The sequence below is a fragment of the Mobula birostris genome, chromosome 3 (assembly GCF_030028105.1).
Source record: "Mobula birostris isolate sMobBir1 chromosome 3, sMobBir1.hap1, whole genome shotgun sequence".
Lineage (NCBI taxonomy): Eukaryota > Metazoa > Chordata > Chondrichthyes > Myliobatiformes > Myliobatidae > Mobula > Mobula birostris.
In genome coordinates, this window is record NC_092372.1 from 221868963 (window position 1) to 221895215 (window position 26253).

The 26253-nt window shown below is 43.7% G+C and overlaps 1 protein-coding gene across 1 annotated transcript in view; it reads right to left on the reverse strand.

The window, feature by feature from the left end:
- mindy4 (MINDY lysine 48 deubiquitinase 4) overlaps positions 1 to 26253 on the reverse strand; it is a 280604-nt gene that overhangs the window by 158682 nt on the left and 95669 nt on the right. Inside the window, exons 6-7 of the mRNA XM_072254193.1 lie at positions 7591 to 7640; positions 2152 to 2258 (exon numbers count right to left, since the gene is read on the reverse strand). Coding sequence (XP_072110294.1) covers positions 2152 to 2258; positions 7591 to 7640 — 157 coding nt within the window. The remainder of the gene's footprint in view (positions 1 to 2151; positions 2259 to 7590; positions 7641 to 26253) is intronic.

Here is a 26253-nt window from a genome sequence, read left to right on the forward strand (position 1 = left end):
CTTTTACTGTATGTTAGAGTACTTTAAGTTTTGTATGTTATTTGGTATGATTTGGTAGGTTATTTTTTTGGGTCTGGGAATGCTCAGAAATTTTTCTCATATAAATTAATGGTAATTGCTTCTTCGCTTTACACCATTTCAGCACGGAAGTTTCATAGGAACGCTCTACCTTAGCAGGGGAAATACGGGACAAGGGTGGTCCCGTATGGGACAAACCAATTTAGATTAGATTAGATTAGATTATGAGGACACGCAGACCTCTTTTATTGTCATTTAGTAATGCATGCATTAAGAAATGATACAATGTTTCTCCAGAATAATATCACAGAAACACAAGACAAACCGTCTGAAAAACTGACAAAAAACACATAATTATAACATATAGTTACAACAGTGCAAAGCAATACCATAATTTGATGAAAAACAGACCATGGGCATGGTAAAAAAAATCTCAAAGTCTCTCGAAAGTCCCATCATCTCACGCAGACGGTAGAAGGAAGAAACAAAACTCTCCCTGCCATGAGCTTCCAGCGCCGCAAACTTGCCGATGCAGCATCCTGGAAGCACCCGACCGCAGTCCGACTCTGAGTCGTCCGAAAACTCCGAGCCTCCGACCAGCCCTCCGACACCGAGCATCAAGCACCACCTCTGCCGAGCGCTTCAACCCCAGCCCCTGCAACAGGCAATAGGCAAAGCCGAGGATTTGGGGACTTCCCCTCTGGAGATTCTCGATCGCACAGTAGCAGCGGCAGCGAAACGGACATGTCAGAAGTTTCTCCAGGTGTTCCTCTGTGCTTCTCACGGCTGTCTCCATCAAATCAGGATTGTGCACGGCATCCGAGTTAACACATATGATATCATTCGGAGCGGCCGCGCACGCTGCGTCACGCCGCCATCTTCTCCTCCCTCCTTTATTTAGCCCAATATACGGGATGTCCCGGCAAATAAGGGACAGTTGGCAACCCTATGTTCAAGTTCAACAGTGTGTGACAGGGAATGAGGAAAGGTGCAGCTGACTCATATCGTTTCATATCGCCAAATCATATCATTTCCTCGTGGCCCAGTGGTTGGGGACCACTGTTTTAAACTGTGTCTGGAAACCATGGTAGCATAGTGGTTTTCACAACTATTACAGTTGTAGTGTGGAGTTCAATCCTGGCCTCTGTAAGGAGTTTGTATGTCCTCTCTGTGGAATGCATGGGTTTTTTTCCCCTGGGTGTTCCGGTTTCCTCCCACAATCCAAAGACGCATCCGTTAATTGGTTGTTGCAAATTGTCCCATGATTAGGTAAGGGTTAAATCAGGGGTTGTTGGGATTGCTGGGCGGTGCGGTTCGAAAGGCCAGAAAGGCCTATTCCGTGGTGTATATCTAAATTTAAAAAATCAAAATAAAAAATACCCATGACATCTCCCCCCCTTATACTTTTCTCCAATTGCCTTAAAATTATGCCCCCTGTATTAGCCATTACTGTCTGGGGAAGAAGTCTCTGCTGTCTACTCGATCTACGCCTCTTACCTTGGACACCTCTAAGTCACCTCCCATCCTCTAAAAAGAGAAAAGCACTAGCTCACTCAACCTTTCCTCATAAGACATGCTCTCTAATCCAGGCAGGATCCGGGTAAATCTCCTCTGCACCCTAACAAAGTCAGGTCTTATCCATAATTATTTGGTTTACGATAGAGTTATGATCACACAATATAGTGAGGTGGTTAGTATCATACCATTACAGCACCATTGTAAGATAGTGGCCACTGTCTGGAAGGAGTCTGTACATTCTTCCCGTGACCATGTGGGTTTTCTCCAGGTGTTCAGGTTTCCTCCCACATTCCAAAAAGGTATAGGTGAGGGTTAGTGAGTTGTGGGCATGCTATGTTCACTGGAAGCATGGTACATTGCGGCCTGTCCAATACAACCCACACTGATTTGATTTGATGCAAATGACATATTTCACTGTATATTTTGATCTACATGTGACAAATAAAGCCAATCTTTTCATCAGATTTTCCACTTCAAGGAAACATGATTTTATTCCCTATAACCCAGTGGCATGAAAGCCTAAATTAATACCCTTAATGACACCTGAATAGGAAGCGAAATGAAAATTCTTGTGGTAACTGAAAATACTTAAGAAAGAAAGATAACACAACTTACTACTGCAAGAGCCTGGTCTATGGGTTTTGAATCGATGTGATGCTTACGAAGCGAACTAATGGTTGGAATTTCATCAACTTCATCGAAGTCATCATCATCAATGTCAGCTGTAAAAGGTGATCAATCATTGTTTCAGTTGTATTTAACATGTACATGAACACTGAATATCAAAACTAGACAGACCAATGCCTGGCTAAGTAATTGTGAAGGAACCCATATAAGATAACAAAACAGACCTTACATTGGATTCAAGAGGTATTTTAATGCATTTCTGGAGAAAGCAAGATTGAGTGAAAAGGCAAGCCATTGGGTCTTATCTTCAAAAGATACCAGCTGTTTACATAATGTCTCACTCTTGCAGCTCAGAGATGTTATTTTCTAATCTTGATGTATCATTTCAGCAATAGTATTAAGGCCAAATGTAGAAAGACTTAAAAGCAGCAATAACTTAATTTCACCATAAATTGTATAGAACTAAGAGTTATTCAATGGATACAAAGAATAGGAATGAGTGAATAACACACACAAATGCTGGAAGAACTCAGCAGGCCAGGCAGCGTCTATAGAAATAATTAAACAGTCGACATTTTGGGCCAAGACCCTTCATCAGGACTGGAAAGGAAGTGGGTGGAAGTAGCCAGAATAACAAGGTGGGGGGAGGAAAACAACAAGCTGAAAGGTGATAGGTGAAGCCAGGTGGGTGCAGAAGGGAGGACATGAAGTAAGAAACGGGAACGTGATAGATGGAAAAGGTGAAGGTCTGGAGACTGAGGAATCTGACAGAAGAGGAGTGGACCATGGGAGAAAGGGAATAAGGAGGGGCACTAAAGGGAGGCAAGAGGCCAGAGTGGGGAAATTGAAGGAGGAGGAAGGGGAAAGGTAAAATATTACCAGATGTTGGAGGAATCAATGTTTATGTTATCAGATTGGAGACTACCTAACAACAAACAAGAGAAAATCTGTAGATGCTGGAAATCAAATTAACATACACAAACTGATAGAGGAACTCAGCAGGCCAGGCAGCATATACGGAAAAGAATATAGTCAATATTTCGGGCCAAGACCCCTCAACAAGACTGGAGAAAAAAAGATGAGGAGTCAGAGTTAGAAGGTGGGGGGGGGGAGGGAGGAAGAGACACAAGGTGATAGATGAAATTGGTGAAGTAAAAAGCTGGGAAGTTGATTGGTGAAAAAGATACAGGGCTGATGAAGGGGGAATCTAATAGTAGAGGACAGAAGGCCATGGGAGAAAGAAAAAGGGGAAGGAGCACCAGAGGGATGCGATAAGCAGGCAATGAGATAAGGTGAGGGAGGGAAAGGGGATGGGAAATAGAGAGGGGGGGGCCATTACTGGAAGGTATTGCTCCTCCAACCTGAGTGTGGCCTCATTGCGACAGTAGATGGACATGTCAGAATGGGAATGGGAAGTGGAATTAAAATGGGTGGCCACTGGGAGATCTTCTGTCTCCACCGCATCTGCTCTCACCTTTTCATTCCAGAATGAAGGGGATATCCTCCTCCTTCAAAGAAAGGGGCTTCCCTTCCTTCACCATCAATGCTGCCATCAACCACATTGCCTACATTTCACGCACATCTGCCCTCACCCCATCGTCCTGCCATTCTACCAGGGATAGAGTTTCTCTTGCCCTCACCTACAGCATCCGCATCTAGTACATAAGTCCCCATAACTTTCGCCATCTCCAATAGAACCCCACCACCAAGCACATCTTTCCTTCCCTCCTCTACTTTCTGCATTCCCCAGGGAGTGCTCCCTACACGATTCCATTGCCCATTCATCCCTCCTAATTGATCTCCCTCCTGGCACTTATCCTTGCAAGTGGAACAAATGCTAGACCTGCCAATACACCTCCTCCCTCACTACCTTTCAGGGCCCCAAACAGTTCTTCCGGGTGAGGCGACACTTCACCTGTGAGTTCAGTGCTCCTGGTGTGGCCCCTTGTATATCGGAGAGACCTGACATCGACTGGGAGACGGCTTCTTCAAGCACCTACACTCCATCTGCCAGAAAAAGCAGGATCTCCTAGTGGCCAGCCATTTTAATTCCACTTCCCATTCCAACAAACCCATCCAGGGCCTCCTCTATTGTCATGATGAGGCCACACTAAGGTTGGAGGGCAACCCCTTATATTCCAGCTGGGTAGCCTGCAACCTGATGGCATGAGCATTGATTTCTCAAACTTCTGGTAATGGCCTCCCCCTTCTCTATTCCCCAACCCCTTTCCCTCTCTCACCTTACCTCTTTACCTGCCAATCACCTCCCTCTGGAACTCTTCCTCCTTTTTCTTCCTTCCATGGCCTTCTGTCCTCTCCTATTAGATTATCCTTTCTCCAGCCCTGTATCTTTTTCACCAATCAACTTCCCACCTCTTTACTTCACCCCTCCTCCCCCCAGATTCATCTATCACCTCGTGTTTCTTCCTTCCTACCCCCACCTTCTAACTCTGACTCATCTTTTTTCCTCCAATCCTGATGAAGGGTCTCTGCCCGAAATGTCAACCATACTTTTGTAAATGCTGCCTGGCCTGCTGAGTTCCTCCAGCACGTTGTGTGTGTTGAGTTGCCTCATTAAGTATCCCAGTCCTTAGAAATTCATAATCTATATCAAAAATTTGGCTGAAGTATCAAAAGACAAGACTTCGATGTTTGCTGCTGTTTAAAACTAAATGGGAACATGTATAGTGATGAGGATGCCAAGGGGCATCAGGGAGATACAGTGAAGCTGAGTGAATAGGCATCAACAAGGAAGATGGAAAGCAATGTCAAAAGAAGTGTACTGTTTTTGTCACCTTGTCATAAAAAATGTGGTTAAACTGGAAAGAGTGCAGAAAAGACTTACAAAAATGTTGCAGAGAATAAAGGACTAAGTTACATGAAGAGGTTGGCCAGGCTAGGCCTCTATTCCTTGAAACACAGGAGAATGAGGGCAACTCTGGCATGAAGATGGAAGTTAACAGAGACAAGTGAGAAGTGGTGCAGTTTGGAATGTTATACCAGGGCAAAGAAGTAGTGGATGGTAATGCCCTGGAGAATGTTGCCCCAGTAAGACCCAAGGGCAAATGTAGTCGATCCTGGAAGTGATGATACAGGTGGTGAAGAAGCTATATGGCATGCTGCCCTAATTAGTATGGGCGTAAGAGTTGGGACACCATGTCATACAAAATGTGGATTGCGCATAGTGCGCATTTCTGGTCACCATGATCTAGGAAGGATGTAATTAAGCTAGAGAATCGGAAAAGAATCACAAGGACACCGCCATGGCTGAAAGGCTTGTATTACAAGGACAGATTTCATCAACTGAAACTGTTTCCCCTGGAGTAAATGAAGCTGAGAGGATAGAGGGTTTGTAAAATTATGATAGTTTCAACAGTCACAGTCTTTTTCTCCATTAAAGGGACACTAAAACTAGAGGACAAAAGTTTGGGGAGAGAAGGGAAAGATTTAAAGAGGATGTGAGAGGCAAGTTTTTCCACACAGAGTGTGGTGGGTATACAGAACAAGCTGCAGAGGAAGCTGTAAAAGCAGGTACAATCACAATGCATGAAAGCAAGTGGAAGCTATAGGGAAAGGAGATGCTTAGAGAGGCAATCAGTGGAAATAAAGGGAGTCTGTGCAGGTTGGCTGCCGGTGACTAGTTCCACGGCAGTCTGTGTTGAGACCGCTTCTTTTCATATTAAATGTAAATGACTTGGATGATGGAATTGATGATTTTCTGGCCAGGTTTGCAGTTGATACAAAGATAGGTGGAGAGGCAGGTAGTGCTGAGGAAGTAAGGAGACTGCAGAAGAACTTAGATTAGGAGAATGGCCAAAGCAGTGGCAGATGGAATACAGTGTCGGAAAGAGTATGATCATTCACTCTGGTAGAAGGCATAGACCATTTTCATAATGGGGAGAAAACTCAAAACTCAGAGGTGCAAATGGAGTTGGGAGCCCTCATGCAGGATTCTCTAAAGGCCAGATCAGTGGTGAGGAAAGCAAATGCAATATTAGCATTTATTTTGAGAGGACCAGAATACAAAGGCAAGGATGTGATGCTGAGTCTTTATAAGGCACTGGTGAGGTCTCACATGGGATATTGAGAGCAGTTTTGGGCCCCTATCTAAGAAAGGATGTGCTGACTGGAAAGGGCTCAGAGGTGGTTTACAAAAATGATCCAGGAATGAATATAAGGAACACTTGATGACTCTTGTCCTATACTTAATGGGAGTTTAGAAGAATGGGGTGATCACATGTTGAAAGGCCTAGATGGAGTGGATGTGGAGAGGACCCTTCCGATAGTGAGGGAACCTAGGACCAGAAGGCACAGCCTCAGAATAGAAGGACATCCATTTAGGATGGAGATGAGGAGAATTTCCTTAGCCAGAGAATGGTGAATCTGAGGAATTCCTTGCCACTGGCAGCTGTGGACACCAGATCATTGGGTGTATTTAAGGGGGAGGATGATAGGTTCTTGATTAGTTAAGGCATGAAAAGTTGCAAGGTGAAGGCAGGAGAATGGGGTTAAGGAGGAAAATTAATCAGTCATGATGGAATGGTGGAGGAACTCAATGGGCTGAATGGCCTAATTCTTCCCCTATGTCTTATGGTCTTATGGACAGTTTCTACACTGTTTGACTCAAGGATTCTCTTACTCGTGTAAAATTACCTCTTTCTTTGTAGAAAATATGTAATACCCAGTCAGATTCAACTTCCATATAACTCAAAATAGCTATGTTTCAGGTACTTAATACTTGCCTCACACAGACCAGTAACAGCAAGAAATCAAAGCTTCATACACACAAAGAAACAACTGCGCAGTTTGATCACCGTACTGAGCACAACAAGTAATTCACGTTTTCCCAGTTTAAACATTCATTATATAAGCCAGATAGGGTGAAATGATGAGAATTCTCATTCATTCATCGCTCTAGTAATTACTTGTGGATATACACTTAACACACCACTCTGAAGTGATTCTGCCATCTACCATCATGTTCTTATATGAAGATAGGAGAATGGGGATGAGAGGAATAATAAATCAGCCATGATTGAATGGTGGAACAGACATAATGGGCTAAATGGTCTGATTCTGCTCCTATGTCTTCTGTAGGTTATTCAAATATGCTGAACTAAGCAGCTAATACGTATGGAGGTTGCCAAGAATTATTCCTTTACACTGTTGCTGCTTACCAGGAATGTGAGTAGAGGAATATTTACCCCAATTTCTGATCTCTGCAAATATGGACAAAATAAAACAACTGCCACAACATACAAATGAAAAGAAACAGAAAATTAGTAATTCAAAAAAAAAGCACAGGTTAGCTTCAACAATTTTCCCCTCTTGCAGTTAAGATGGCAGGACTCAAATTACTTAATCCTTAGATATCATGTTAAACTGATTTTTGACTTATAGAAGGACCAAAATGTCTGGAAGCCATACCTAACTGTAGCCGCTCCTCCAGCTGATTTTCAGAACGCATTGAAGACATTCTGGAAAGAAAAAAATCATAAATGAGGACATCATATATGAATAATTAATTTGCCCTGATTCAGCCACATGGAAGCTATGTCCAAAAAGCACACCATTGCCCCTACTTCCTGATGAATACAGAACATAGAACAGTACAGCACAGAAGAGGCTCTTTGGCCCACAATGTTTATGCCGAACTGAATAAATTAGCAATCAAAAGACCAACTAAGCTATTCTGCTCTACCTATATCCTTATCCTTCCATTTTCCTCACATTCATGTGCCTACCTAAACATCTCTTGAAAGTCTCTAATGTATCTGCCTCTGCCACCACCCCAGGCAGCGCACTCCAGGTACACATCACGCTCTGTAAAAAAAAACTTGCCCTTCACATCTCCTTTAAAATTACTCCCCTCATCTTAAGTGCATGCCCACTTGTCTTAGACATTTAAACTCTGAGAAAAAAATACTGTCTGTCTACTCTATGGCTCTCATAATCTTATAAACCTTATAAATCTTATCACCCATCAGCCTCCACCGCTCCAGAGCAAACAACCCAAGTTTGTCCAGCCTCTCATTATTGCAAGTCCTCTAATCCAGGCAGCATTCTGGTAAACCATTTCTGCACCCTCTCCAAAGCCTTGACATCCTTCATATAATGGAGCAAACAGTACTGTATGCAATGCTCCAGATGGGGCCTACCTAGAGTTTTACAAAGTTGCAATGTAATTTCCTGAACCACCCTATCAACCTGTGTCGCCACTTTCAAGGAGCTATAAGCTTAGTTCCCAAGATCACTTTGCTCATCAATACTGTTTAACAGTGTACTGTCTCTTTATGTTTAACCTAACAGGGTAAAACACTTCACTCCACCAATCTGCAACTGATCTACATCCTGCTGTATTCTACTATACAAAATTTTGCTACACTACACTCAGTCCCCTCTTCCAAATCATCAATGTAAATGGTAAACAGCTGTGGGCCCAGCACCAACCCCTGTGGCACCCCACTCACCGCAGACTGCCAACTGGAGAAACACCCATTTATTACCAACTCTCTGCCTTCTATTGGTTAACCAATCCACTATCCGTACCAATACACTTCCGCCGACTCCATGCATCCGTATCTTATTTATAAGTCTCTTGTGCGGCACCTTATTGAACACCTTCTGGAAATCCAAGTATACAACATCCACCTGTTCCCCTCGATCCTCTGCACTCATTATGTCCTCAAAGAACTCTAGTAAGTTTATCAAACAGTACCTGCCCTTTCTGAATCCATGCTGAGTTTGTCTAATGGAACCACTCCTTTTTAAATATTTCGCCATTTCTTCCTTAATGACAGCTTCAAGCATTTCCCGACTACAGATGTTAAGCTAACTGGCCTATAGCAGCCCGTCTTTTACCTACATACTTTTTTTAAAAAATGGCATGATATTTGCTGTCTTCCAATCCGCCAGGACCTACCCAGAGTCTAGAGAGTTTTGATAAATGATTACCAGCGTCTACTACAGCCTCCACCAATTCACTCAGCACCCTGGGATGCATCCCATCAAGACCAGGGGACTTATCTACCTTCAGGCCCTCTAGTTTGCTCATCACTATCTCTTTAGTGACAGTGATTTTATCAAAGTCCTCACCTCCCATTTCATCCATAACATTCTTTTTTGGCATATTAGACGCGTCCTCCACCGTGAAGACTGACACAAAATAGTCGTTCAATGCCTCAGCCATTTCCTTATCACCTAATATCAATTTCCCCTTCTCGTCTTCCAAGGGACCTACGTTGACTTTAGCCACCCTCTTCCGCTTTATATATTTATAAAAACTTTTGCTAAAAAGCCAAGTTCACTCAAACAATTCTCGTACGTCATGCTCCCCAATCCAGGCAACATCCTTGTAAATCTCCTCTGCACCCTTTCGATAGTTTCCACATTCTTCCTGTAGTGAGGTGACCAGAACTGAGCACAGTACTCCAAGTGGAGTCTGACCAGGGTCCTATAGAGCTGCAACATTACCTCTCGGCTCTTAAACTCAATCCTACGGTTGATGAAGGCCAATGCACCGTATGGCTTCTAACCACAGAGTCAACCCATGCAGCTGCTTTGAGTGTCCTATGGACTTGGACACCAAGATTCCTCTGATCCTCCACACTGCCAAGAGTCTTACCATTAATACCACAGTATATTCTGCCATCATATTTAACCTACCAAAATGAACCACCTCACACTTATCTGGGTTGAACTCCATCTGCCACTTCTCAGCTCAGTTTTGCATCCTATCAATGTCCCGCTGTAACCTCTGACAGCCCTCCACACTATCCACAACAACCCAACCTTTGTGTCATCAGCAAATTTACTAACCCATTCCTCCACTTCCTCATCCAGGTCATTAATAAAAATCATGAAGAGAAGGACCCCAGAACAGATTGCTGAAGCACACCACTGGTCACCAACCTCCATGCAGAATATGACCCGTCTACAACCACTCTTTGCCTTCTGTGGGCAAGCCAGTTCTAGATCCACAAGGCAAGGTCCCCTTGGATCCCATACCTCCTTACTTTCTCAATACGCCTTGCATGGGGTACCTTAGCAAATGCATTGCTGAAATCTATATATACTACATCTACTGCTCTACCTTCATCATTGTGCTTAATCACGTCCTCAAAAAATTCAATCAGTCTCACAAGGCACGACCTTTGACAAAGCCATGCTAACTATTCCTAATCATATTATGCCTCTCCAAATGTTCATAAATCCTGCCTCTCAGGATCTTCTCCATCAACTTACTAACCACTGAAGTAAGACTCACTAATTTCCTGGGCTATCTCTACTCCTTTTGTTGAATAAGGTAACAACATCTGCAACCCTCCAATCCTCTAGAACCTCTCCCGTCCCCATTGATGATGCAAAGATCATTGCCAGAAGCTCAGCAATCTCCTCCCTCGCCTCCCACAGTAGCCTGGGGTACATCTCATCCGGTCTCAGAGACTTATCCAACTTGATACTTTCCAAAAGCTCCAGCACATCCTCTTTCTTAATGTCTATATGCTCAAGCTTTTCAATCCGCTGTAAGTCATCCCTACAATCACCAAGATCTTTCTCCGTAGTGAATACGGAAACAAAGTATTCATTAAGTACCTCTGCTATCTCCTCCGGTTCCATACACACTTTTCCACTGTCACACTTGATTGGTCCTATTCTCTCACGTCTTATCTTCTTGCTCTTCACATACTTGTAGAATGCTTTGGGTTTTTCTTTAATCCTGCTCACTAAGGCCTTCTCATGGCCCTTTCTGGCTCTCCTAATTTCATTCTTAAACTCCTTTCTGCTAGCCTTATAATCTTCTAGATCTCAATCATTACCTGGTTTTTTGAACCTTTTGTAAGCTTTTCTTTTCTTCTTGACTAGATTTTCAACAGCCTTTGTACACCACGGTTCCTTTACCCTACCATCCTTTCCGTCTCATTGGAATGTACCTACGCAGAATGTCACGCAAATATCCCCTGAACATTTGCCGCATTTCTGCTGTACATTTCCCTGAGAACATCTGTTCCCAATTTTTGCTTCCAAGTTCCTGCCTGATCGCTTCATATTTCCCCTTACTCCCCCAATTAAATACTTCTCTAACTTGTCTGTTCCTATCCCTCTCCAATGCTATGGTAAAGAATCACTATCTTATGCAAATTTTCCCCCTCTTATCCTTGAGTGATCCCACCCACTCCTTCATTATCCTCATGCTCTTGATGTATGTATAGAATGCCTTGCAATTCTCTTAAATCCTACTTGCTTTCTTAATTCCCATCTCAAGTTATTTTCCATCTTCTTTGTAATTCTCAAGGGCTCTGTTTGATTCTAGCTTCCGAACTTCTTTTGCATGATTTTTCTTTTTCTTCTTGACTGAATACATGACCTCTCAACTGCCAGGGTTCTCTTACCCTGCCATCCTTGACCTTGTCTCTGAATAGAACATACCTGTCCCGTACACTGTGCAGTTTGTCTTTAAACAGCTTCCACGTGCCCATAAACAGCTGTATCCAATTCACTCTCTCTAGTTTGTGCCTTATGCTCTTTTTTGTATTTTGCCCAGATCCAATTTAACATTTTTATCTTTACTTATAGCTACCTTAAAACTTAATGAGCTGTGCTCACTGTTCCCTATCTGCTGCTCAGCCACTGAAAGGTCAGTCTCCCAGCCAATCTAATTACCCAACACCAGGTCCAATACAGCTTCTCATCTAGTTGGACTATGCACAACTTGATTTAAGAAACCCACCTGGATGCATGTAGCAAATTCTGCCCCATCTAAACTTCTTGCATGAAAAAGATCCCAGTTTATATTAGGGAAGTTGAAGCCCCCTCTGACAACAACCCTATTGTTTTTACACCTTTCCTTAATCTACCTGAAAACCTTTTCTTCAATGTCCCAGTGACTCTACTTTCTTAAAAGATTCAGCATGTCATTGAAAACTTTGACAAACTTCTATAGATGTGTGGTGGAGAATATACCAACTGGTTGCACCGTAATCTAGTATGGCAACACCGATATCCTTGGATGGAAAAGCCTACAAATCCCTCCCCACCATTGAGCACACCTACAAGGAACAGTATCGCAGGAAAGCAGCATCCACCATCAAGGACCCACACCATCCAGGCCGTGCTCTCTTCTCGCTGCTGCCATCAGGAAGGAGAGACAGGAGCTTCAGGACGCATACACCAAGTTCAAGAACAGTTATTACTCCTCAACCATCCTCTGGCTCTTGAACCAGAGAACATAACCTCATTCGCCCCATCATTGAACTGTTCTCACAACCCATGGACTCATCATGTTCGCAATACTTATTGCTTATATTTGTTATTACAGTATTTAGTTTGTTGTCTTTTGCACATAGGTTGTTGGTCCATCTTGCTATGTGCAGTTTTTCACTAATTATACGGTGGAGTTTTTTGGTATCTACTCTGGACGCCCAAACTTACTTTGATGTGCACATGAGAAGAGAAGAGAAGGGATGAGATGGGAGCCAGAATGGGGAATGGAAAAAGAGAGAAGGAGGAGGAAGGAGAAATTAACAGAAGGTAGAAAAATCGATGTTCATGCCATCAGCTTGGAGGCTACCTAGCATTCCCAAGCATTCTTTCACCTGCTGAATTTCATCAGCTTATTATTTCAGTTGATTTCTTGCACTCAGCGTAATTTACTGTTTTATTAAGAGATTAGTACTGGAAATAAAAAAAAAACAACCAAGATATTCCTAGTAAACAGGGGAGGATTTTAGCTTTTCATAATTGGGAATGAGTGAGAATGTGGAACACTGAGCCCGAAACGAATCCATCTCATGCATTTCTCGTTTTTACAGCAGCAGCTCAGGGACCAAACAATACTAAGTTCAGAAACTCCATAACCAGGAATACTAATCTCCATTTTAATGCAAGTGATCAGCAGGGAATTTAACAAAAGGATCTTTTTAGACTTTTCAAGGAAATTAAATTGCAAACTGAAAAGATATACTGACAAGCTACCTGAACATAATAACACACGTTAAAATATTTCAGAAGTTGTCAAATTTGGCACAGGTGACCAGGAAACTAGTGAAAAAGGTAAGTTTTAAGGAATATGGAAGAGAGGCTGAAAGGCAGGGAAAAAGAGGGGGGCAGGGGTGGATTTCCATGCTAAAGTTGTGGTGCCAAAGGTGGAACTATTAAAGCCCGAAGAGATCAAAGGACCGAAGTGGCGGAGTGCAAAGAGTTATAGAGCTAGAGCTGGTAACCAAGTGATTTGAAAGGAAGGTTAATTTTAAGATGGAGGTCACCATGCACATAAAAACACCATAAAAATTATCACTAAAAATGGACAGGACTAAACCTGAAAAGAAAATCTTCTAAAAGGGAATAAAACCAGAAAAAGCATTCTCTAGAGAGAGAGTGAGGAGAGATGGGGGTCAGAAAGACAGCAAGGTAGTGCCAGTGATTAAGATGGATAGGAAGTACAGGTAATCCAGGTAAGTATAGGCCAGTAAACTTCAAATCAGTGGTAGGGGAAGTTAAGGGACAGTATACTGAAAGATAGGATTCATGTGTATGTAGAAAGATATGGTCTGTTTAGGGAAAGTCTCTTAGCTTTGTACAGGGCATGTCATACCTTACAAACTTGATTGAGAAGTTTGACACAGACTTCAGTAAGCCATTTGATAAGGTCCCTCATGGCAGACTGATTCAGAACATATACAAGAATGGAATCCAGGATGAATTAAAAGTTTAGATTCAAAACTGCCCTTAAAAGACAGAAAATAAAGTGGAAGGTTGCTATTCTGGTTGGCTGGAGGTCTATGACTAGCAGTGTTTTGCAAAGGTTGGTGCTAGGACCTTATTGCATCTGATATATATGAATGATCTGGATGAAAACATAAATAGGGGATTAGCAAATTTGCAGATGATACCAAGATTGGCGAAATTGTGGCTAAACAAATAAATGAAGTGGAAAAGGAGTATAACATGAGTGCCTTCATTTGGAGGAGTGTTGAGTATAAGAGTAATGAAGTCATAATGTAAATATTTGAAGCTTCAGCAAGAAAAACACTGGACATGCAGTTTAAAATCCTCACAAATCAAGAATACAGGCAGGGGCTCAGGGGATTTACAAACGAAACACCTGACCTATGCTTAAGAAGAGTCACATCAAGGCTTTTATTGTCTGTAGAATGCTGCACCAAAATTCTTGTTCATTTCTTAATCAGTTCTGTGCAGCTCACTAAATCCATGATTTATCAAAAATTCATCTACTTCCTCTTTAAATACCAGCAATGAAATCTAGGTTCTGTCATCTTCTGGACTAGAGAATTCCAGACAGAAATTCCTACATAATCACACACAAAATGCTGGAGGAATTTAGCATCTCAGGCAGCTATTCCAGCATTTCACATGCTATTCTGGACTTCCAGCATCTGCAGAATCTCTCATGTTTATGAATTCCTACACAACTTGTTTTTAATCACATTCTCTCATTGAGCTTTTGCCCACTAGTAGAAACACTTCCGCATCTATACAGTAATGCCCCACCAGGATCTTGTATAACACCACTCCTCGTTCTTCTGTACACAAAAGAATATAGAGCTCATTTCTATAGCCAATCATGACAGGACCACCCAATCATCCAGGAATTAACCTAGTGAATTTCTTTTGGACTGCCTATAATTAGACCATAAGATAGAGGAGCAGAATTAACCATTTGACACATCGAGTATGCTCCACCATTTCATCATGGCGGGTCCAATTCTCCACTTAGCCCCAATCTCCAACCTTCCCCCTGTATCCCTTCAAGCCCTGACCAATCAAGAATCTATCAACCTCTATCTTAAATATACATAAAGACTTGGCCTCCACAGCTACCTGGGGCAAAAAATTCCACAGATTCACCACTCACTGGCTAAAGAAATTCCTCTTCATCTCAGTTCTAAAAGGTCGCCCCCTCTATTCTGAGGCTGTGTCCTCTAGTCTTATACTCTCCCACTATACCCACACAGGAGATTAGTGTGCAAACTTAAAGCACGTGGTATTGGGGGTATGGTATTGATGTGGATAGAGAATTGGTTGGCAGACAGGAAGCAAAGAGTGGGAATAAACGGGACATTTTCAGAATGGCAGGCAGTGACTAGTGGGGTACCGCAAGGCTCAGTGCTGGGACCCCAGTTGTTTACAATATATATTAATGACTTAGATAAGGGAATTAAATGCAGCATCTCCAAGTTTGCAGACGACACGAAGCTGGGCAGCAGTGTTAGCTGTGAGGAGGATGCTAAGAGGGTGACTTGGATAGGTTAGGTGAGTGGGCAAATTCATGGCAGATGCAATTTAATGTGGATAAATGTGAGATTATCCACTTTGGGGGCAAAAACAGGAAAACAGATTATTATCTGAATGGTGGCCGATTAGGAAAAAGGGAGGTGCAACGAGACCTGGGTGTCATTGTACACCAGTCATTGAAAGTGGGCATGCAGGTACAGCAGGCGGTGAAAAAGGCGAATGGTATGCTGGCATTCATAGCAAGAGGATTCAAGTACAGGAGTAGGGAGGTTCTACTGCAGTTGTACAAGGCCTTGGTGAGACCACACCTGGAGTACTCTGTGCAGTCCTGGTCCCTTAATCTGAGGAAAGACATTCTTGCCACAGAGGGAGTACAAAGAAGGTTCACCAGATTGATTCCTAGGATGGCAGGGCTTTCATATGAAGAAAGACTGGATCGACTAGGATTATACTCGCTGGAATTTAGAAGATTGAGGGGGGCTCTTATTGAAACGCATAAAATTCTAAAGGGATTGGACTGGTTAGATGCAGGAAGATTGTTCCCGATGTTGGGGAAGTCCAGAACGAGGGGTCACAGTTTAAGGATACAGGGGAAGCCTTTTAGGACCGAGATGAGGAAAAACTTCTTCACACAGAGAGTGGTGAATCTGTGGAATTCTCTGCCACAGAAAACAGTTGAGGCCAGTTCATTGGCTATATTTAAGAGGGAGTTAGATATGGCCTTTGTGGCTAATGGGATCAGGGGGTATGGAGGGAAGGCAGATACAGGGTTCTGAGTTGGATGATCAGCCATGATCGTACTGAATGGCGGTGCAGGCTCAAAGGGCCAAATGGCCTACTCCTGCACCTATTTTCTATGTTTCTATATACGAAACATGCTCTCAACATCCACTCTATCAAAACCTTTCACCAATCAATGGGTTTCAATTAGGTCATCCCTCATTCCTCTGAATCTAGTAAACGCAGGCCCAGAGCCAAACACACTCCATATGTCAAGACATTCAATCCTGGAATCATTTTTGTGAATCTCCTTTGAAACCTCTCCAGTTTCAGCACATCTTTTCTAAGATAAACATAGAAACATAGAAAACCTACAGTACAATACAGGCCCGTCGGCCCACAATACCGTGCCAAACAGGTACTTACTTTAGAAATTACCTTGGGTTACCCATAGCTCTCTGTTTTTCTAAGCTCCATGTACTTATCCCAATCCTCTTAAAAGATCCTATTGTATCCACCTCAACCACAGTCACCGGCAGCCCACTCCACACAGTTAGCACTCTCTCCGTAAAAAACTTACCCCTGATATCCCCTCTGTACCTACTTCCAAGCACCTTAAAACTGTGCCCTCTCGTGTTAGTCATTTCAACCCTGGGGAAAAAACCTCTGACTATCCACACGATCAATGCCTCTCATCATCTTATACACCTCTATCAGGTCACCTCTCATCCTCTGTCGCTCCAAGGAGAAAAGGACAAGTTCAATCAACCTATTCTCATAAGGCATGCTGCCCAATCCAGGCAACATCCTTATAAATTTCCTCTGCACCCTTTCTAGTCTCCACATCCCTCCTGTAGTGAACTGACCACAGTACTCCAAGTGGGGTCTGACCAGGGCTCTATATAGCTGTAACATTACCTCTCAGTTCTTGAACTATATCCCACGGATGATGAAGACCAATGCACCGTTTGCCTTCTTAACCACACAGTCAACCCCAAAATCCCTCTGATCCTCCACACTAAGAGTCTTACCATTAATACTATATCCTGCCATTATATTTGACCTACCAAAATGAATCACCTCACACTTATCTGGGTTGATCTCCATCTGCCACTTCTCAGCTCAGTTTTGCATCCTATCGATGTTCTGTTGTAACCTCTGACAGCCCTCCACACTATCCATAACACCCCAACCGCTGTGTCATCAGCACATTTACTAACCCATTCCTCCACTTCCTCATTCAGGTCATTTATAAAAATCACGAAGAGTAGGGGTCCCAGAACAGATCCCTGAGGCACACCAATGGTGACCAACCTCCATGCAGAATATGACCCATTTACAACCACTCTTTGCCTTCTATGGGAAAGCCAATTCTCAATCCATAAAGCGAGGTCCCTCTGGATCCCATACCTCCTTACTTTCTCAATAAGCCTTGCATGGGGTACGTTATCAAATGCCTTGCTGAAATGCATTTACACTACATCTACTGCTCTACCTTCATCATCATGTTTAGTCATGTCCTCAAAAAATTCAATCAGGCTTGTAAGACATAACCTGCCTTTGACAAAGCCATGCTGACTATTCCTAATCATATTATGCCTCTCCAAATGCTCATCAATCCTGCCTCTCAGGATCCTCTCCATCAACTTACCAACCACTGAAGTAAGACTCACTATAACTTCCTGGGCTATCAGGATAACGGACCCAAAATCTGCTCACAATATTCCAAGTGAGGCTTCACGAGCGCTTTATAAAGTTTAAGCATCACATTCGTGCTTTTATATTCTGGTCCTCTTGAAATGAATGCTAACATAGCATTTGCCTTCCTCACCATAGACTCAACCTGCAAATTAACCTTTAGAGAATCCTGCACAAGGACTCCCAAGCCCCTTGTGCCTCGGTTTTTTTGTATTTTCTCTCCATTTAGAAAATAGTCAACCCTTTAATTTATTCTATCAAAATGTATGACCGTACACTTACTGAATCAGTATTTCTTCTGCTACTTCTTTGTTCATTCTCCTAATCTGTCCAAGTCCTGTGGTGCCTCTGCTTCCTCAAAACAACTGCCCCTCTGCAACAAAGCCATCAGTTCCATCACTCAATTCAAATAATGTAAAAGGAATCGGTCCCAACACAGACTCCTGTAACACCACTAGTCACTGGCAGCCAACCAGAAAAGGCTCTCTTTATTCCTACTCTGTGCCTCCTACCAATCTGCCACTGCTTTATCACTAGTATCTCATCTGTAACAGCATAGATTCATAGCTTGTAAAGCAACGTCATGTGTAGCACCTTGTCAAAGGCCTTCTGAAAATCCAAGGACAAAACATCAACCGATTCTCCTTTAACTATTCTGCTTGTTATTTCCTCAAAGAATTCCAACAGATTTGTCAGGCAAGATTTTCCCCTCGAGGAAACCATGCCGACTACGGCCTATTTTATCATGTGCCCGCAGGTATTGAGACCACATCCTTAATAATCAACTCCAACATTTTCCTAACCACTGAGGTCAGACTAGCTGCCCTATTGTTTCCTTTCTTCTGTCTCTCTCCCTTCTTGAAGTCAGGAGTGACATTTGCAATTTTCCAGTCTTCCAGGGCCATTTCTGAATCTAGTGATTCTTGAAAGATCATTACTAATGCCCCCACAATTTCTTCAACCATCTCTTCCAGAACCCTGGGGTGTAGACCATCTGGTCCAGATAATTTATCTACCTTCAGGCCTTCCAGTTTCCGCAAGAACCTTCTCTCCAATAATGGTAACTTCTCACACCTCATGACCTCTGACACCTGGAATTTCCACCAAACTGCTAGTCAAGTGTCAAGTGAAGTTTATTGTTATTTAACTACATACACATATATAACGTACATAGAAATGAGACAATGCTTCTTCGAACCAGGGTGTAAAGCACATAACACACAATATCTTATGAAGGTAAAAATAAAATCTACAGATGAATCAAGCATAAATAACAAAACTGAAGTGCATTAATATTAAATATTTCAAGGAACGGAACAGATTAAGCAGTGACACTTCGAATATGATGCGACCGGGAGTACAGAAGTCAAATAGCCTGGGAGAAGAAACCGATTCTCATCCTGCCTGTTCTTTTATGTATGTTAGTAAGTCAAAGAAGATGATGGATGGATGGGTGGGATCCTTGATAACGCTAAGGGCCCTGCACATGCAGCACTCCTGATAAATGTACCCGATGGATGGTAGGGAGACCCCTATGATCCTCTCAGCTGTTTCCACAGTTCTTTATAGGGACTTCAGGTCCAATGCTCCACTGCTCCTATACCATATGGAGATGCAACTCGTCAGGCTGCCCTCAATGGTGCTCCTGTAAAATGCAGATAAGATGAGGGGTGGGAGCCTTGTTTCCCTCAATCTTCTTTGGCAGTGGAGGTGCTGCTGTTCCTTTTTGTTCAGAGAGATGATATTAAGGGACCAGATGTGGTCATCCACTCCCAGGAACCTGGTGCACTTAACTCTCTCTACGATGATGCCGTGTATTCACAGAACGGAATGGTTTGCCTTCCTGAAATCCACACCGATTTCCTTTGTCTTCTCCTTGTTCAGACTTGGGTTGTATTCTCAGCAATCCACCAACTGTACCACTGTCTCTAGTCGTTCTTAATAAGGCCAACCACTGCTGTGTCATCCACAAATTTGATGACATGGCTTCAGCTGGATCCTGTGATACAGTCAAGCGTCAGTAATGTGAACAGCAATGGGATGAGCACGTAGCCTTGGGGAGCGGCTGTGCTCAGTGCAAAGCAACCACCTCACTTATCTGGGTTGAACTCCATCTGCCACTTCTCAGCCCAGTTTTGCATCCTATCCATGTCCCGCTATAACCTCTGACAGCCCCCACACTATCCACGACACCACCAACATTTGTGTCATCAGCAAATTTACTAACCCATCCCTGCACTTTCTCATAAATGTGTCATTTATAAAAGTCACTAAGAGTAAGGGTCCCAGAACAGATCCCTGAGGCACACCACTGGTCACCAACCTCCATGCAGAATATGGCCCACCTACAACCACTCTTTGCGTTCTGTGGGCAAACCAGTTCTGGATCCACAAAGCAATGTCCCCTTGGATCCCATGCCTCCTTACTTTCTCAATAAGCCTTGCACGGAGTACCTTATCAAATGCCTTGCTGAAATCCATATACACTACATCTACATCTCTACCTTCAGCAAAGATTTTTTAGTCACATTCTCAAAAAAATTCAGTCAGGCTCGTAAGGCATGACAAAGCCATGCTGACTATTCCTACTCAAATTATGCCTCTCCAAATGTTCATAAATCCTGACTCTCAGGATCTTCTCCATCAACTTACCAACCACTGAAGAAAGACTCACAGGTCTATAATTTCCTGGGCTATCCCTACTCCCTTTCTTGAATAAGATAACAATATCCGCAACTCTCCAATCCTCCGGAACCTCTCCTGTCCTCATTGATGATGCAAAGATCATCGCCAGAGGCTCAGCAATCTCCTCCCTCCCTTCTCACAGTAGCCTGGGGTACATCCCATCCGGTCCCGGTGACTTATCCAACTTGATGCTTTCCAAAAGCTCCAGCACATCTTCTTCCTTAATATTTACATGTTCAAGCTTTGCAGTCCGCTGCAAGTCATCCCGACAATTGCCAAGATCTTTTTCCATAGTGAATACTGAAGCAAAGTATTAATTAAATAACTCTGCTATCTCCTCCAATTTCATACACACTTTTCCACTGTCACACTTGATTGGTCTTATTCTCTCACATCTTATCATCTTGCTCTTCACATTAATGCCTTGGGGTTTTCCTTAATCCTGTCCGCCAAGGCCTTCTCACGGCCCCTTCTGGCTCTCCTAATTCCATTCTTAAGCTCCTTCCTGCTGGCCTTGTAATCTTCTAGATCTCTATCATTACCTAGTTTTTTGAACCTTTCGTAAGCTCTTCTTTTCCTCTTGACCAGATTTACAACCATGGTTCCTGTACCCTACCATCCTTTCCCTGCTTCATTAGAACACACCTATTCAGAACTCCACACAAATATCTCCTGAACATTTGCCACATTTCTGCCATACATTTCCCTGAGAACATCTGTTTCCAATTTATGCTTCCAAGTTCCTGCCTGATAGCCTCATATTTCCCCTTACTCCAATTAAACACTTTCCTAACTTGTCTATTCCTATCCCTCTCCAAAGCTATGGTAAAGGAGATAGAACTGTGATCACTATCTCCAAAATACTGTCCCACTGAGAGACCTGACACCTGACCAGGTTCATTTCCCAATACCAGATCAAGTACAGCCTCTCCTCTTGTAGGATTATCTACATATTGTGTCAAGAAACCTTCCTGAACATACCCAACAAACTCCACCCCATCTAAACCCCTCACTCTAGGGACATCCAATGGATATTTGGAAAATTAAAATCTCCCACCACAACAACCCTGTTATTATTATACCTTTCCAGAATCTAACTCCCTATCTGCTCCTCAATATCCCTGTTACTATTGGGTGGTCTATAAAAAGCACCTAGTAGAGTTATTGACCCTTCCCTATTCCTAACTTCCACCCACAGAGACTCCATAGACAACCACTCCATGACTTCCTCCTTTTCTGCAGCCGTGACACTATCCCTGATCAACAGTGCCATGCCCCCACCTCTTTTGCCTCCCTCCCTGTCCTTCCTGAAACATCTAAAGCCTGGCACTTGGAAGTAGCCATTCCTGCCCCTGCACCATCCAAGTCTCTGTAATGGCCACAACATCATAGCTCCAAATGCTGATCCAGGCTCTCTCATTTGCTTTGTTCATAATACTCCTTGCATTAAAATACACACATCTCAAACCATCAGTCTGAGCTCATCCCTTCTCTATCACCTGCCAATCCTCCCTTTCACACTGTCTCCAAGCTTTCTCTATTTGTGAGCAAACCTCTCTTTCCTCAATCTCTATAGTTTGGTTCCCACCCCCCAACAATTCTAGTTTAAACTCTCCCCAATAGCCTTTGCAAACCTCCCCGCCAGGATATTGGTCCCCTTGGGATTCAAGTGCAACCTGTCCTTTTTGTACAGGTCACACCTGCCCCAAAAGAGGTCCCAATGATCCAGAAATCTGAATCCCTGCCCCCTGCTCCAATACCTCAGCCACACATTTATCCTCCATCTATTCCTATACTCACTGTCATGTGACACAGGCAGTAATCCTGAGATTACTACCTTTGAAGTCCTGCTTCTCAACTTCCTTCCTAACTCCCTGTATTCTGTTTTCAGGACCTCCTCCCTTTTCCTACCTATGTCGTTGGTACCGATATGTACCACAACCTCTGGCTGTTCTCCTTCCCACTTCAAGATATCGTGGACACAATCAGAAACATCCCGGACCCTGGCACCTATCATTCGTGTTTCTTTCTTGCGTCCACAGAATCACCTGTCTGACCCCCTAACTATAGAGCCCCCTATCGCTGCTGCCATCCTCTTCCTTTCCCTACCCTTCTGAGCCACAGGGCCAGACTCTGTGCCAGAGGCGCAGCCACTGTTGCTTCCCCCAGGTAGGCCATCTCCCCCAACAGTACTCAAGCAGGAGTACTTATTGTTAAGGAGGACAGCCACTGGGGTACTCTCTAGTACCTGACTCTTCCCCTTCCCTCTCCTGACTGTTACCCACTTGTCTGTCTCCCGGGGCCCCGGTGTGACTACCTGCCTATAGCTCCTCTCTATCACCTCCTCACTCTCCCTGACCAGACGAAGGTCACCTAGCTGCACCTCCAGTTCCCTAACTCAGTCCCCAAGGAGCTGCAGCTCAACGCACCTGGTGTAGATGTGACCATCCGGGAGGCTGGGAGTCTCCTGAACCTCCCACATCTGACACCAAGCACAGAAAACTGGCCTCATACACATACTGTCTGTCTGTATTCTACCATAGATAATCTACCTCACCTCGATCTGTTATCACCGAAGCCCTGTTGAGCCAAAGCCTTTCTACTCTATCTCCCTCTACTCTGAAGCTTACTTCTCCGATGCCCACTGTATAAATCTGTCTTCTTTTTAAAGTCTTTTCGCTGTTCTCACTGGCCGACCTCCACACGCTTGCGCAGTCGTGCCCCGTTCAAACTGCTGAAGAAATAACCGTCACCTTTTACAAGGATGTTGCCTGGATTGGGGAGCATGCCTTATGAGAATAGGTTGAGTGAGCTTGGCATTTTCTTCTTGGAGTGTCAGAGGATGAGAGGTGACCTGACAGAGGTGTACAAGATGATGAGAGGCATTGATCATGTGGATAGTCAGAGGTTTTTTCCCAGGGCTGGAATGGCTAGCATGAGAGGGCACAGTTTTAAGGTGCTTGGAAGTAGGTACAGAGGAGATGTCAAGGTTAAGTTTTTTTTTTTACGCAGAGAGTGGTGAGTGCATGGAATGGGCTGCCGGCGACGGTGATGGAGGCGGATAGGTTAGGGTCTTTTAAGAGACTCCTGGACAGGTACATGGAGCTCAGAAAAATAGAGGGCTATGGGTAACCCTAGGTAATTTCTAAGGTAAGGACATGTTTGGTACAGCTTTGTGGGCTGAAGGGCCTGTATTTTGCTGTAGGTTTTCTATGTTTCTATGTGATGTTTCAAGGTGTTTCTCCATCTGGTGCATGTAGTTCAATTTCCTCCCAGGACTTAATGTTGATGTCCAATGCCTTCAAGTCCCACTTGCAATACAGTTGCGGGCAACCTCAAGCCAGCTCACCATAGGTGTCCTTTGGGATCCAGCTATCCTGCACGTGGAGACATGGCCTTATGCTGCCTTAGCAGGACCTGCATGGTTGAGAGGTTGACACGAGAGAAAAGCTTAGCACTGGGTACTGTTTGTCTCCAGAAGATGCCCAAAATGCAATTAAGACACCTTAAATGGAAGGTGTTGAGCCCTCTCTCCTGCTTAGTGTACGTTGTACAGGCCTCACTGCTGTACAGCAGTGTGGTAGTGAAACAAGCAGTGTACACTGCCTTCTTTGCTTTGTCTGGGAGTTTAGTGTTCTTCCATACTCGTGTGGTGAAGCAGGCAAAAGTTGTTGCAGCCTTCCTGATGCACTCGTCAATTTCTGAAACAAGGAAAGGCCATCACTGATGATGGTCCTTAGGTATAGAACATAAGACACCTACAGTACATTGCAGACAATGTTGTGCCAACCATGTAAACTACTCTAGAAACTGCCTAGAATTACCCTACCACAGAGCCCTCTATCCTTCCAAGCTGCATGTACCCATCTAAGAGTCTCCCAAAAAGACCCTATTGAATCCGCCTCCACCAGCATCACACTCCACACACCCACCACTCTTCGAACAAAAAACTTACCCTTGACATTCCCTCTGCACATTAGCCATTTTAGCCCTGGGAAAAAGCCTCTGGTCATCCACACAATCAAAGCCTCTCATCGTATACACTTAACAATTTCTAACAATTGAAATCAGATTATCTGGACAACGCATGCTATTTCCGATCTAAAGAAACTACTTCCAAGGCAGGGGACCATCAGTGATCAACAGGGCCGAGGTTCCAGGACGAGGCTATCTTATTTCACTCTGGTTATGCTGATGCCTGTAATATTCCCAAATTGGAGTCCACCTCCATAGATTCCTCAAAGTAACTGTGCAAGCTGATGGGGTTGTTAAGAAGGTGTATGATGTGTTGTCTTCATTAGTCGGGGAATTGAGTTCAAGAGTAGTGAGGTAATATTGCAGCTCTATAAAACCCTGGAATATTGTGTTCAGTTCTGGTTGACTCATCAATGACATCCAATTCGTAGTTATCAATGGTAATGACTGGTGGTGCCTCCACATCTGGTCCCAAGGGCTTGACAGAGTGGACATGGAGAGGATGTATCCTATGGGGGGGGGGGGGGGTGGAAAGAGTCTAACAGCTGCAGAGTAGAGTGGCATACTTTTAGAACAGAGATGAGGGGAATTTTTTTTTAAGCCAGAGAGTGGTGAATCTGTGGAATTTGTTGCTACAGGTGGCTGTGGAGGCCAAGTCATTGGGTATATTTAAGGCAGAGGCTGATAGATTCTTGATTAGTCAAGGCATAAAGGGATATGGGGAGTAGGCAGAGATTGGGGCTGAAAGGGAAAATGGGTCAGCCGTGATGAAATGATGGAGCAGACATGATAGGCCAAATGGCCTCATTCTGCTCCTATATCTTATGGATGAGAATAACTGGTGTTGAGGGAAAGAGTGAAAAGTTGCTCAGATCCATTGCTGCCTGGGTCCATCCTCTTCAACAATCTGTTCCTCACTGCAAAGCCTACTCCATACTCTCTGGGCTCATCAGGGCCCTTCCTTCGCCAGAAAAAGGCATAGTCTTTCTCCTATAGTGCGTCTACGTCATCCAGACATGGCTCCTGGAGGGTGGCTATGTCCATGTGATGCCTCTTGAGCTCCTTGTTCAGTACAGCTGTCTTCCTGACATCACTGATACCTTGGCAATTATCAGAGAGATCAGTCATCATTGCCCGAATATTCCAACATCCCAGTTTTACAGCTTGTCTCTTTTGTTGTGTTGTCTTACCTGGTGTAGAGTTTTCAGACTGCAGATCTAATATAATACCTAATCCCCAATCCCCACGCACCCAATGAAGAAAGCACACCGTGACAGGGCAGCACCTTTTTGACTCGGGACTGCCTTGCTTAAGGCGGCTGGTAACTGTCCAGTGAGATCCAAGAATCTCTCCCATTGCAGGAAACAATCCCTAGCACCACACTGTATGTCAATCAAGCAAAGTAGTTTATAACTGGTAACTACTGCTTTCCGTGTTGTGTCAATGTGATGAGGCAAAGCAGAAATGTCCTCTCCTGAGTAGTGCCAAAGCTGAAAGGTGAAGTTAAGCCAGTACACAAGCCAGGACAGTAAAATTTGGTCATCAAGTTGTTGCCCTTACAACAGACTCCCCTTTCCATGCTGCTGACAAATCCAAATAGTCCAAGTGTGGTCTAACCAGAATATTAAGGAGCTACAGCATACCTCTTCTGAATCACCTGCCTGATGTTGAATACCAGAAAGGTTTGCCCTTTTTTATTCCAAACAGACAGCAATACCTGCACTTTCTGAAGAAGATGAAGAGATCTGTACTATGCAC